Source organism: Anguilla anguilla, chromosome 7 (assembly GCF_013347855.1).
Source record: "Anguilla anguilla isolate fAngAng1 chromosome 7, fAngAng1.pri, whole genome shotgun sequence".
Lineage (NCBI taxonomy): Eukaryota > Metazoa > Chordata > Actinopteri > Anguilliformes > Anguillidae > Anguilla > Anguilla anguilla.
The window spans coordinates 3,180,732-3,194,928 of NC_049207.1; the positions used below are offsets into that span (position 1 = coordinate 3,180,732).

A 14,197-nucleotide genomic window follows, 5' to 3' on the forward strand; every position below is an offset into this window, starting at 1 on the left:
TCATTATTATTTTAATGACAATGGATTGTGTACTGATGTACAAATGGCATCCGTTTAAAAATATACTCCCAAATATGATTGTGTGACACAGCATGCATTTCTGTGTGCGTGCGTGTTTTCGAAACGATGCAGGGCTGGGGGTGGGTCAACACCACATCAGTCAGAGATCACGAGTTCTATCAATATTCCAGCTAAAGTGCTCGCAGGATAGCTAATGCTGTAGCCGCATCCCGGCCACTCTTAATCGTCACATTCGGCGTAGCTGTGTTGCAGGAGTCTGTGCATTGCGAAACCCACGACAAAACTCTTGAAGGTGTCTGTCTCTTTCCCTTGCGTAAAAAAAAACAAAACAAAACAGTTTCTCTTGCGAAAGGAGAGTTTTTGCATCCAGACTGCGCACCTGCATCAAATCTATTTCAAGAGGAGAGGCGGGTGAAGACGGGGGGTATTGGTTCTTTTTTTTATTTTAGTAATATTTCGCACTTTTCACACACATTTTGATATCCGTCGAGAGGTTTTGGAAAGCACTCTGATCCAATAAGACCGAGGGCTGCACGCGCCGCTCTGGTAGTCGGTGCGAAGTGTTTCTCAATATGCGACCGTCGCTCAGTGAACATAAACCGTCAGCCGCGGCAACATCAGTCCCGGGAACGGATTGCAGTATGTGCAGTACCTTTGCTCTTCAGAGATTGTAGAAAACAAGGAAGAAAGCCAACATGTTACTGGATAAATCCAATAATATAAGCTCGGGGTGAGGGTTAAGGAACGGACATCTTCCAAAGCAAGTTTGTTTAATACTTTTGCATATATTTAATGTATATCTTCTAATTAAATGTGTGTGGAATCGGAGCAAATATGACTGTGGTCATTTGCCGCTACCGGAGCTAAGACTCCGTTCACCAGTTTACTTCTTTATCTGTTTTCCGGCAAAGCGTCATATTCGGCGGAGTATGGCTCTGGAAGATAAACGTGGGAAAGCCTTATCTTTCACACAGATGGGAATAGAGGAGAACTCGATGAGAAACGGGAGAGGCCTCTCTGATCAATGGGCCGACAGTGTGGTGGTTCGTCCCAGGACAACCGAACGACACATCACCGTGCACAAAAGACTTGTCCTGGGTTTCGCCATCTCTATCCTAACACTTATCGTTGTCACCATCATCGCGGTGTTGTTCGGCGTCAGGTTCGAAGAGTGCGCAGGGGAGAGCAACTCGCGCGTTACCAATGAGTCTGCTACCAAGCTCAACCAGTCTCGGGAAGCTAATTTTAATCACAGGGATGAAGACGTCCAGCCTTGGCGACAACTGAGATTACCCACGTCTTTGCGGCCACGGAACTACGATTTGAAGCTTTCGGTGTACATGGACAACTTCACTTTTTCCGGCGAAGTTAACATTGAAGTCGAGTGCGTGAAGTCCACGAAGTTTATCGTCCTGCACGCGGACAGGCTGGAAGTAGAAAAGGCGGTGGTGTATTCGGATAACAAAAAACCTGCCATAAGGATTCACCGCCAGTTTCATTATCCATCAAACCAAGTTTATGTCATCGCCTTGCACAGGGAGTTAAAGCCACTAAGAACGTACAAAATTAACATTACATTCGAAGCCCAAATTGAAAACGAACTTTTGGGATTTTTCCGGAGCTCCTATGTTCTGCACGGAGAAAGAAGGTACAATTTGATGCTGTGCTTCATATTTATACTGCAGCTTGTGTTTAATAGCAGTTACGTCAGTTTCATTCAATTAAAAGCTTAAACGATCACATAAAATGCGGCATAAATCGTGAATACACATTACTGCCAGAAGAAATGTGTTGTCTTATTAGCTATTAACGCTGAAGTTCACGGACTGATGATGATGATGATTATTATTATTATTATTATTATTGATATTTCCCTGGCTGGAATGCCTGCGGTTTCATGACTGTCTTTGAAGTTGCGCTAAACCAAGGTCTTGACCGTCTCTTAAGAGTAGCCTATTCATCCTAACTCATCAATAAATTCAGACATTATGGAATCGGCATAGGCTGTAATAGATATAGCCCTGTACGTTATGGAGTCGAGTATAAAGTTTGCCTCTTGTTGACTTGTTGATTAGATACGTCAAATGCATGCCCACAAACGAATTAAGTCAATATTTATTGGAATTGTGAGCTACTTCCGTAATCTACTGCCACGAATAAAATATGGCCACATTTACTTAATTTGTTAAAGGCTGCTGCCTTCAATTTGCATATGCGGGTTATGTGATACAATGTGTACTTATTTATTATCTAATGTTATGCACCGAAACGGAAAGCATACTATCTTAATATGCGGAGTATTGACTGGAGCGATTATTTGCAGGAACACACGTAGCATGCTTTGCACAGAATCCAATTTGAAAGATTCTAATCTGTAGCGTCCTTTTCACAAGATCAATGGCTTGACGCCTCATCCATTCGTTGCATAATATTTCACAAATCACTTGGAAATAACTTCCACTGGGTCCTGATGTAATCATTAACATGAAATGAAACTTGACACGATGCGATTAGTTATTCTGCATGGGCTAGCACAGATAGCGTGGTCAACACTACGGATGCTATGGCGTGAAAGCGAATCTTCTAATCTAAGGAATGCGCATCAGTTTGAAAACCAAGTATGTAATAGGCTATAGTCGCAGATTTTCCCAGTCCAGTAATGAGATTAGTTCAAAATGCTCTTATGTGTCGGTGGGCTTAGATCAGTATATGAGGCGATTATTCTTTTTTCTTTTTTTTCCTCAGGGAAATTCCTCAAAATATTTCACGAATAGTTAAAGCCCATGAAACCTCGTTTGCCTGAAGTACCCATGAAACAGAATGCAACAAACGAACAATTAAAAATTTTAGAAAACTTTGCGGATGATTAATACTGTGACCGTCTAAGTTTCTGGTAGACTGACATGTTTGTGAAGAGCATCTTCAGCTTTGGAGGAAACCTTTGGAGAGGTTCGGTGACAGTAACAGGCATTTATAAATCAATTATCTGCCTTGGGCCTAGATTAAGTGTAAATTAGCAGTGAGCAAATGGGTTTTATTTTCTTATCTTACACAGCATTATGACACCTGTGGTCTCTGATATTGAGCTAAAGTGTTTAAGCATCAAGGTCATAAAATGTTAAACCTACTTATATTTCTCATAAGCTCTACTGTTGATGTGGTGTGCATACAGATCCACTCCAGCAGGGGTAGTTCTATATCGATACTAAAAATAAAAGAAAACGATATACATAGTTAATTGCACTGAGAACAGCCTTAGGTGTCACATCAATTCAAAATAAACCTAAAAGTGGAGAACCAGAATGTTGGGAGAGGCAGCATTTAAGCTTTTAACATTAGTGCCATTTAACACATCCCATTTACCCTAAGTTTAAATAGCATCCTTTTAGCTGATTGGATATGCACTGAAGCACCTCGGGTTAAGTACCTTGCTCAGGGGCACAGTCACGGTGCCCTGTGTGGGAATTGAACCCGCAGCCTCTGGATTACAAGAGCGCTTCCGTAACCATTATTCTACGCCGCCGCCCTAACAAGCTGCGATTGGCTGCGTGTCGTTAGAAGGTCGAGCGCAGAAGGTCATTCTAGCGCCGAGCCGGGTTTTAATCAGCGTGCAAACCCAACGGACCAGACAGTCCTGCCGGCTGGTTTATAATTGCCCCACTCCCAGCGAAGCTCTCTCTTACTCCCGCATGCTCTTAATTGGTTCTCGGTAGTCCGGCAGCTGATCCGAGATCAGTCAACACAAACTCTTCTTCTAATCCTTACCCAGGCCGTTGTTTGAAAGAAAGATCGATCTGATCCTTAGTCAGGCTTCTGTGCGGAATTGGAATGGTGAATGGAACCTGAAAACACTGATGGAGAGAGTCGATGTGCCTCGCAGGAGGGACTAAGTCCTAATATCACTGTATGACATCAGCTCTGTCTGTAAACATAGACATAGACGTAAACTGTAGACATAAAGCAATTTTGTATTGTTGCATTTTACCGAAAACAGCTCCACATATGCTAATCTAACGCTAGTTATTTCGGATCAGTTGGCTGAAGATGTTATTATACAATGTGTTAAAGATTTCACTCTTCCACTGTGTTGTGTTGGTAGGATTGACATCTGTGCCAAAGCAGAATATCCGGCTGTTTTAAAGACAAACTCGTGTGCAATGTTCACGTTTGTCCGGCATTGCTTTGGGACGGGAAGACACCCTGCCTCGCCTAATCTGTCCTGAGCGGTGATGTCATGTGTCAGCAGACGTGACACCGGATTTGATCAGTGCAGGAGACCTGTGTGTGAACGGGGAAAACCGCCACCTGACCTGGATAATCGAACCTGCCAGCGTTGTGGGTTCCATGTGTGAAAGTTGCTTAAGAGAGACGTGATGCTGCTGAGCTGGGCACATTGGGCCTCAGTCACAAAACTTTCCTTAAATTATTCTTGCTTTTGTTCTTAAAAATGTTCTTATGAAAAACCAATATGGGATTCATGACACATATACAGACCTTTTGTTTTTGTGCATGTCCCAGGTGTATGAGATGATGAATGCTGGCTGTTTGTAAATTGAATGCGCAGTCCTGTTCATGTGATTCACATAAGGAAACAGCCGTGAACAAATACAGATAAGATATAAATGACGAATGCCGAAATGTTCTTGGAAATGTTCTCACACACAATGTCCGATCAGATTTGATCGTACACATGTTTTGTGATTGAGGCCCAATATTCCAGGTTTGAATGAAGAAAAGGTTATAGCATAGCCACCTGTTCATGGGGGAACACTGTGGTTATGTATGCAAATTTGCACCTGAGATCTATGATATTTGCTTTCTCTGTAGTAAATCAAACTTGTGGAAACTGCCACAAAACAAATCTACCTAACCTTAAAATGCATTGCAACCTTAAAATGAGCATTTTTACAATGCATGAAATATCCTTGTTTGTGCAAGAAGAAAAATAAGTTGTTTTGTAATATTAGATGAGATTTTGCATTTGGGAAAACAGAAATTCTAATTGAATTGATTTTCTTTTTTTCTCCTTTTTTTCCACCTCACCGGTGAAGTATATAGAAGGCACATGTGTTTAAGTCTCAGTTAATTAATTTGTCTCGCTGCTTGCGGTCCCAGTTCTCACTGCTCTCCCATTGGACTATGCCAGGCAGCCTTTGTTCTCCTGAATGGCATTAGCCTGGCGCTGTGCCTATTGTTCTCAGACTGAAGCTGGCAACCTCCCTGAGGTGCTTCTGTAGGGGAATCTGCCAGAAGCTGAATGTCCCTTATGAAAAAGTCACGTGTTTAAAAAAACCACATGTGTTCAAAAACCACATGTGAACACCCAACATGTGAGGAGTCCACATGTGAACTATAAGAGCAATTCCCCTAATAAGATGAGAGCAGGAAAAGGTCACGTGTTTTGTTTTCACATGGGAAAAAGTGAAGATGCGAATCTCACATGACTTCATGTGGCCTATTTTCTTTTCACATGTAAAAAAATGTTACATTCGTGTGCGAAACTGTGATTTTCACGTGTGAAAAGGCAAACTTTACGTGTGATTGCTTCGTAAGGGGTGCCCACAGTGGCTTACGCCACATGATCAGCTCTAGCTTTCTTCAAACCAACATCAGTCCATAGGTATGGTCCTTAAAGGAAAATCACATATGATACGGTATTTTGATATCAAAATATGGTATGTAGCAAGTAATTGTTACGCCTTGAATGCAATGCTCCTCCCATAGTCCTGTGTTACGAGACAGAGCCCTTCATTTGAAAGAACCAGGAAATACAAAGCTTTTGTTAAAAATTTATTTTTTCTCTCTCACTGTAGCTCCCAAATAATTGAAAATAGATCCAGGTGTGTTTGTTTTGTGCTTGGTGTTGATTTAGTTTTTGAGGAAATGAGCGAAAAGCAAGCCATACTCTATTGAAAGGGTTTACCTGTAACCTCTAGCATCGCGTACTGTGCCTCTGTTTTATAAATATTGTGTCTTGATTGCATCTGGTAGTTAAGCAAGTGGCTCAGTGTAGGCGCCGCAGAATGCAGTTTTTGTTTTAGTTGACTTTAATTTGTAATTATTGTTGCACAATCACACAAGTGTTATTTGATATGGAAATAATGTAGGCAGTTTTTCGTGATGTTACTGAACTGTAAACTCACTCGGGGGGTGGGGGGGGGTGGGGGTCTGGCTCTGTTCCACCGAGCGTGGGGGTGGGTGGAAGCTGTGAAAAGTTCTTGGAGTTACGGTTTCTGCTCCCTCCCAGTGACATCCCGTGAGTGCCAGCGCACCCTTCTGGGTGTTATCAGGAAGAGATAACGCCTCCACTTTGATCCTCGCTGGTGTGGCTGTGTGGCCTGTGGCACCGAAAATAGAGGCGCCCCTCGGTTGCACGCCAGCGTATCGGCGGAGTCTCGCTTCGGCTGCGCTGCTCCTTGCCACCCCCCCAAGTGTGGGCGGAGCGGCGGTGACTCAAGAAGCGGCACAAGTTGCGATTCGGAAACTGGGGAGGGAGGGAAAGCTGTGAGACCGTGATCTGCGGCATGCTGACTGATGTGTGGAGCTCAGGTTTGGCTGCTTTGCGGAGGCAGGAACACTTGTGTCAAGAGCAGTGGTGACCAACCCTGTTCCTGGAGATCTACCTACAGGTGCTGTAGGCTGTCACTAAAAACAAAGCGCTCCTCATTCAACAGCTAGAGCAGGGCTGTCCAACCCTGTTCCTGGAGATCTACCGTCCTGTAGGGTTTCACTCCAACCCTGATGAAGCACACCTCACTCAACTAGCTAGCTATCTCGTTGAGCTGTTAATTAGTGAGAGTCAAGTGTTCCAAATTGGGGTTGAAATGAAAACCTGCAGGATGATAGATCTCGAGGAGCAGAGTTGGTTACCGCTGGTCTGGAGGAATCAATATCTGTCAAGGAAAGGCTCAGCGTTGTCGGATTGCTTGGTAATTGCTGGGTAATTGTCAGCACAGTTTGTCTTCCTTGTTTGCACACACAGTGCCACTACGGCATACGTTTCCCAAGAGGGGACACTGGTTTGCTCACATACCAGCAAACTGAAGTTACTGGAAAGGAACATATTGCCCAAGGGCATTCTGGGTTATCGCAAATGAACTTGCTAAATGCCTCTGAAGAGCAAACATGCTCAGAGAGGTGAGAGGGAGAGGAGGGGGGGAGAGACTGAGAGAGAGAGAGAGAGAGAGAGAGAGAGTGGTGGGGGGAGAGAAAGAGAGAGAGAGCAAGGGGGAAGAGAGAGGGGGGGAGAGACAGACAGAGAGAGGGAGAGAGAGAGTGGTGGGGGGAGAGGGGGGGGGGGTAGGAAAACTAGTAGTATTCACACTATGTAAATACAGTGGGGCAGGCCCCACAAAATGACTTATGTTATACCCAAGTTAAATATCCTTTTAAAAACTACCCTAAAAAGCCAATGCTTTTTATGTTTCTGCTGTATGCCTTCATTAAGGCAATATTAGCAAAGACGTTTCTCACACAGTGTCTGTGAACCCTGGATGGTTTTATGGGTACAAATTGATTGTACTAATTACAGGTTTTATAAGGCATGTCCAGCCAACTGCAGCCACACAGCCTGCTTTGGGATTTTTATGTGGACAGATTTGTGAAGTGGGGGTAGCTGTTCTTCTTCACATTGATCATTCATATTCACATTCAACTGACAGCTGCAAAAAAAAAATAAATAAATTAAGCGTTCGTAGTTTTTCTGCAAAGAAATTTAGGGAAATTCTCTGTGTGTATTCAGGGCCCTAACTACCATTGAGGACAACGAGGTCATGTCCTCTGTATTTTTTTCATGTCCATTTCCAAAGTTTAAATGCCATTTCGTTCTGTGGTGAGAACATCTGTTGAAATTCATTTGGGAGGGAAATGATCGGTCTTTGATACTTTCTCAAATTTAAGCGTAATCTAGAGGCACATTTACAGAATTAACACCATAAAATGCATCCTCAATTAAATGACTAAATTACAGGGGGAAAAAGCACGCACCTCACCCCACCTCAGCCGAGTCTCAGTATTTTTAAAGTCCAGGTTGTGCCCCTGTGTGTACTGCCTCTTCCCTCCTAACCCAGCCCCTCCTCGCCCCCCCCCCCCCCCTCCTTACCTGCAGGTACCTGGCGGTGACCCAGTTCTCCCCCACCCACGCCCGCAAGGCTTTCCCCTGTTTCGATGAGCCTGTGTACAAGGCCATCTTCAAAGTGAGCCTGAGGCACGAGGGGGGGCACCTGTCCCTCTCCAACATGCCCGTGGAGCTCTCCGTGCCCGAGGAGGACGGCTGGGTGACCAACCACTTCTTTCGCACCCCCCGCATGTCCACCTACTACCTCGCCTGGGCGGTGTGCAATTTCACCTACAGAGAAGCCTTCACCGAGAGCGGCGTGGTGGTGAGTAGAGTCACTGTTTCTTTAAGGGGTATGTCAGTCTGGTCTCACGTACAGTACTGCTGCTAATTCACTTGGAGACGATGAATTAAAAAAATTTTTTTTAAAGATCAGACTTTTTTTACCGTCATTGAACATTTTCAAATAAATGATTTGGTGCATTTTTAGCAGCTTAAAACTTACATTTGCATAATGCTTTGAATCTTCTTAGATTCCTGTGACTTTTGTTATTATTTTATTAATATTTAATCACATTTGTGCATGATCTGCTGTGTATACAGAGTGGCCTGTAAATATTTGCACAGCGACACAATTTTTGGTGGCTCTGTACTCCAGCATATTGGATTTGAAATGAAACAATGAACACGAGGATAAAGTGCAGACTGTCAGCTTTAATTTGAGGGTACTTCCATCCATACTGGGTTCTGATTCCCAGGCCCTGGCTAGGACCTTCTTGCTGTGAGGTGACAGTGCTACCCACTGCATCACCTGCACACCCTATTTACATATTGAAGTAAATAAATGACGTGCCCAACCGCCTGTTCTATTAAGGCTGGCAGATGAGTAGCTTGGCAACAGTACAACCTCTGTACCTTCTGAGTGAGTGTTCTGAAAAGCAGGCCTGAGCGTGTGCAACCTGAAAAATAAACTGATGTCTGAACACGTGACTATGGTACTGTTTCCTGTGGACATCTTGAAGTTCAGAGACTGCTTCACAGACAATTCTGTCTATAGAAAATCGAAGGAAGGACAGCTGAATTAAAATGAATGAATGAATTAACTAACATTCATGTTTTGTTTTAATGTTTCCTGTTTCTGTGTCCCGTCCCCCATGAACCCCTGTTCCTGCAGATACGCCTGTATGCCAGACCGAATGCCATCGACAGAGGGCTGGGCGACTACGCCTTGAATATCACTAAGAAGCTCCTGCAGTTTTATGAAGACTACTTCAAAGTTAAATACTCCCTGCCCAAATTAGGTAAGGATAGTGGGATATAAACTATACCTAATTGAACTCTTGTGAATTTCATCAGTTGGGTTCTTGAGCTGGGAGTTCTTAAGTATTTATCTCAAAAGTTAAGAGAACTTGTAAGGAAACCACAAAGGATGCTGGGAAATAACGTCCAGATTATTATCAAAGAAGCTTATTGAACTTCACCATGCATCGGTTTAACGTGTGCAGAACAGTTACACCTTTCAAATAAGGACTGAGAGGAGGGGTTTTGCAAACGGTCGCCTCGTATACAAGAAAAGATGCTGTTCTGAAGTCATTGGGTGACGTATCACTGTCTTGTCTCCTACGCAGAAGCCATTTGCCTTCTACGTAGCCGCTGTTTCAGAGCTTGACGGAGTCTCTGTTTTCTGATACTGTGACAGTGGTGTTTATCTTTGGCTGGGAAGCAGCAGCGAGCAGTCGGGGTCTGATTTCTGTCTGTGTCCTGGTTTGGATGCTTCCTCTTGGCTTCTTGTGGCCATCTGAATTGTTCATGTTCTAGTGAAGGTCTCAGTATTTAGGTGTGAGTCACACACTCTGATGGAGATGGTCCCCAGACGTTTGGGCCCACCGACCTGTGGACAGTGCGGGTCAGAAAGTCTTTGCTTTCTTTCACCAGGAACTACAGTTTATATCAATATTTTTTTGTTTCATTTCTGGGTGGGAGTTTATGATAATTTGCATCGTTTGGATTGTTCACATCTCACATTGCTGACCTCATCGGTCACATTGTTGTGTTTCCCTGAAGGCATTATCAAGGTTGGATGACCTACTTCCACACCACAGTTCATATTTTGGGAAAATAAATAAAATTGATCTCGGGTCAGATCTACAACTTTACCCCTTTCTGACCCTCAAGAACCCTGGAAGTTCATTCTGCCCATCTCTAATCCATGAGCACAAACTTGGTTTACTAAAGTTGGAACTTTAGTAAACCAATACACGTATTTTAGAAACTTACATCATATCCTCTCTTAGTCTTCTTTCGCTAAGACTAGAGTGGCTGAAGTCTTTCTTAGTAACTTTCATATTTCATGCTGTACCAAGAGCCTGTTTAGCTGGCCTCCTTTGTGCTTTCTCAGGAGCCTCTAGTGCAGCGTTCAGATACTGTGGTCCGACAAATCCGTTGTCTAACACCAATGTAAACTTCTTTGATTCATACTCAATACGCAACACTCAAAATCGTTGGCTACCTCAGCATCCGCAGTCTTTTTTTAATCTCACAGGATAGAGCCATATTTAATTAAGGTAATAATAAAAAAATAAAAAAACACAAGCAAGAGAAGAAACAGAGTATAAGATTCGCATGTAGAGCGTACACAATTCTGACACAGCTCATTTGGATTGGTGGTCAAGCAACGTAGTTCCTCACCGGAGGGTTGGGGGGGGGATGGCACTCTGCAGATTTGGCGGGAACTCCGGTCGGCAGCGGAGTCAGCGAGCGGCGCTGTCACACGGAAACGCTGCGAGCGCGACCAGGCCTGGGTTACGTAAGGCCGCCATATGGGCGCTGGCAGACAGGGGGCGCAGCTGCGCGCCCGAGGGGCCGTCAAGAGACGCCCCGATGCCCCGAACCCTGGCGGAAAAGGCACGCAGTGCGCAGAACGACGCGCTCAGCCGAATCTTTAAAACGCGCACGGTCCACTTCACCCCTCATCGAGCTCCTTCAGCCTTTGAGGGGCTGATGCGCGTCCAATTTGTTGCTCTTTAGCGTTCGAGATTCAGCAGAGAGCCGCGCGCAGTGCCGCAGCTGACTCGCTGACCACCGCTCTGCTGTTAATCAGCCCTCCTCTTTAGAAATTTTAGCGTTTTTAATTGTGTCCCCGATCAAAGAGGGGAATAGTTGAAAGGCAACATCGCAGTCGGAAAACAGGCTTTTTAACACCCGGCAAGCAAGTTTTGTCTGTGATTATATTCAACGCTCGGCACTGGTTTACTGTACAACAGACACCATGAGGGGAAAGGCGCTATAATAATGCATTTCATCATCACCATCATCATCATCACCCATTATTTTTGAGATGTTTTTATGACTTGTATTGTTTTTTTTTTGGGGAGATTGTATGGGTCTGTTTCTGCTGTTGTTTGCTGTTGATGGTGGTGTGGCAGCTCTTTTCTGGTTCTTTGGCTTGAATAGGCAGGTGTGTACAGTGTTCCATAGAAAAGGAGATGCAAATGGTTGACCTGCACTGAGCTGTTAAGCAGTTTTCAAAATGGAAACCATGGTAAGTGTTTGTTTGGAATTGCAGGTGTGTTGTAGGTGGCCTTTGCAACGTATTCAGGACCGTGCGTGCGTAATATTATTAAATCAATACTAGTGGTGGACATTTCAGCTCCTTGCAGCGACTTGAGTCACGTGATTCAGTTCATCGCAAATATTTGTTCGATGAGTCGCTCACAGATTCGTTCACGGTTGTGTTTGCTGTTTGTCTTTCCTTTGTGAACGCATCAGAGGACCCCGTGCACAGCCTGCTCTGGTTCAGTGCAGTTTGGCTCAAGCACAGTCAGTGATTCCTCAGTAAAGCCTGTGCTAGCTGATGTGAGCCTGTGTTAACAGACTTTAAAACCCCCCTTGCTGCTTCGTTAACTCGGTTCTGATTGTTGAAACAACTCCTCATATTGTGATTTAGCTGAATTGAATGTTCGTTTTGAAAAAATCCTCTATCACTGGAGTTTTATTAATATTATGCAAACACATGGAGTGTTGTATGTCATTGTCTCAAAACTATGCAATAATTGCACAAAGTTAAATAGCCTTAAATCCTTTATAAGTCGTTCTTGAGCTAAGGTAATGCTTCATGAAGATGACAGTACTGCAGATTCTAGGCAAAACACTGTTCTCACTTGTGAACAAAACACACAATGTCACTCGAATCTTAAGGCAAGGCATTCCTGTGCAAAAGCTTCTGAATGATTTATACAGACAGCGTATTGTGCTGGAGGTTTTATAAATATTTCATGAAGAGAATATGCACTTCCCGTAAGGTGTGATCAAATTGTCAAATGATGCATTTGGATGTTTACTAGGCAATTTAATTCATGTACCATTCTCTTGGGTACTGTATATGAACAGTTTACCATCAAATCTGCAACCTGGTTAACAAGTCCACCCCCCCTAACTGCTACTGCACGCACCTGATCCATTACAGCCCCCCAAATATTTGTCCTATGGTTTAACATGACAATCATTAACTATTAGAGGGATATGTTGAAAGAGGAATTTTAGCCATATGAAATATTTTCATGCGTTGTGTTTAGTCCTTACTGCAGTATGAAAGTATTTCTTGGAATTTGTCCCTTGCAAAAAAAAAAAAAAAAAAAGACCTGCTCAACTTTCTGAAAGCTCAATTTTCCCATAATGCATTTATGTAAATGTTACACATTGCAGTCTGGGAAAACGAGTCACTGGGGTAAAGAAACAAATGGATCTCCCTCCATCTGTTCAGTCTAATGAAATGGTTGTCATTGCAATGTCAATCGATGGATGTGTCCGGGGGAAATGCATTGGCGGCAGGAGACCTAACGGTGCACTTTCTCCAAATGTCTTGGTTGGCGTGAAGGTTAATGATGACACATTTCTGCTCCTTTGGACATTGCTGATATCATGTATGGAAAAGGTACATGGTGAATCTGTTTACAGCCTTGGTATATACAGTATGAAACGGTAGGCGGCAGTGTAGTATAATGGCTAAGGAGTTGGTCTTGTAACCTAAAGGTTGCAGGTTCGATTCCCCGGTAGGACACTGCCATTGTACCCTTGAGCAAGGTGCCTAACCTGCATTGCTCCAGTATATTTGTAAGTCGCTCTGGATAAGAGCATCTGCTAAATGCCTGTAAACTGTAAACTAAACAAAGAAGGCAGTATAAAGCAGCCAGTGCAAGTTATGAGCTATATTTGTATGCTCGAAGATGGGAAAATTATACGCTTTTATACCAGCACAGCTGTTCGAAGAAGAAGGGTTGTGCTTAAAAAGAAACCTTTAATTACCCCCAATACTGCTCAAGTGACATGCTCAGATGTGTGCAAGAGGAAGAGAAAAATGATACCCAGATGCATATACGTTGAGAGATTTGTGTTTATTTTTCGAAAATGCTGAATTGTTATTTTGAAATATGTTGCAGGCCTCCACCACCAATGGAGTCAAAAGAGCCTCTATTTTAAGTCTATTTTGAGTCACACTATCATTCCCATCAATTAATAATTCAATTACCGCTTAATTTTCCCATGAAAACAATGACAGCACCAGCGTGTAGATCTGTGGACACATCACGCTGGGCACGGTATGGTCTATTCAGGCAATACATCCAATGTAAATAAGTTCACAGAGAACATGTAAAATACAGCAGACACTGTGTGACATTACAGACACAGGCTAACTGGGCAGACAGCCGAACCCGCTCATAAGCAGGGATTAAATTGGACTGAGGCTGTCCAGGGCTCAGTATGAGTCATGAGCAAGAAGCCGTTTTCAGATACCTTGTTATACAATGCGCTAATTAAAATGTGAACATCAAACAGAAACTTTTCTCTGGAGGAAAAAAAAAACCTGAAACCACCTCTCTAGTTTATCTGAAATCAGTGAAGTTGGAAGCAGGTTTCTGACAGACAGGCGTAATGCATCACAGAGAGCTGTACCACACAATGAAACACGTTTTAATGAACGTCTCAACACGTTGAAAGGATGGATGTTTTAAATTAACCGTAGGAGAAGTTCAGCTGGGTAGTCGGAACCCCCCCTGCTTGTTGGCAGACATCGACGTTCCCTCATTGATTCCGTGTCTTTCATGATATGGCCGAACTCAC

The 14,197-nt window shown here is 43.6% G+C and overlaps 1 protein-coding gene across 1 annotated transcript in view; it reads left to right on the forward strand.

Moving 5' to 3' along the window:
* The first annotated feature begins 201 nt into the window (after positions 1–201).
* The window catches only part of LOC118231096 (thyrotropin-releasing hormone-degrading ectoenzyme-like), a 107,300-nt gene continuing 93,304 nt past the window's right edge, over positions 202–14,197 (forward strand). The window contains exons 1-3 of the mRNA XM_035424578.1: positions 202–1,669; positions 8,129–8,402; positions 9,252–9,378. Coding sequence (XP_035280469.1) covers positions 951–1,669; positions 8,129–8,402; positions 9,252–9,378 — 1,120 coding nt within the window. The 5' untranslated portion in view covers positions 202–950. The remainder of the gene's footprint in view (positions 1,670–8,128; positions 8,403–9,251; positions 9,379–14,197) is intronic.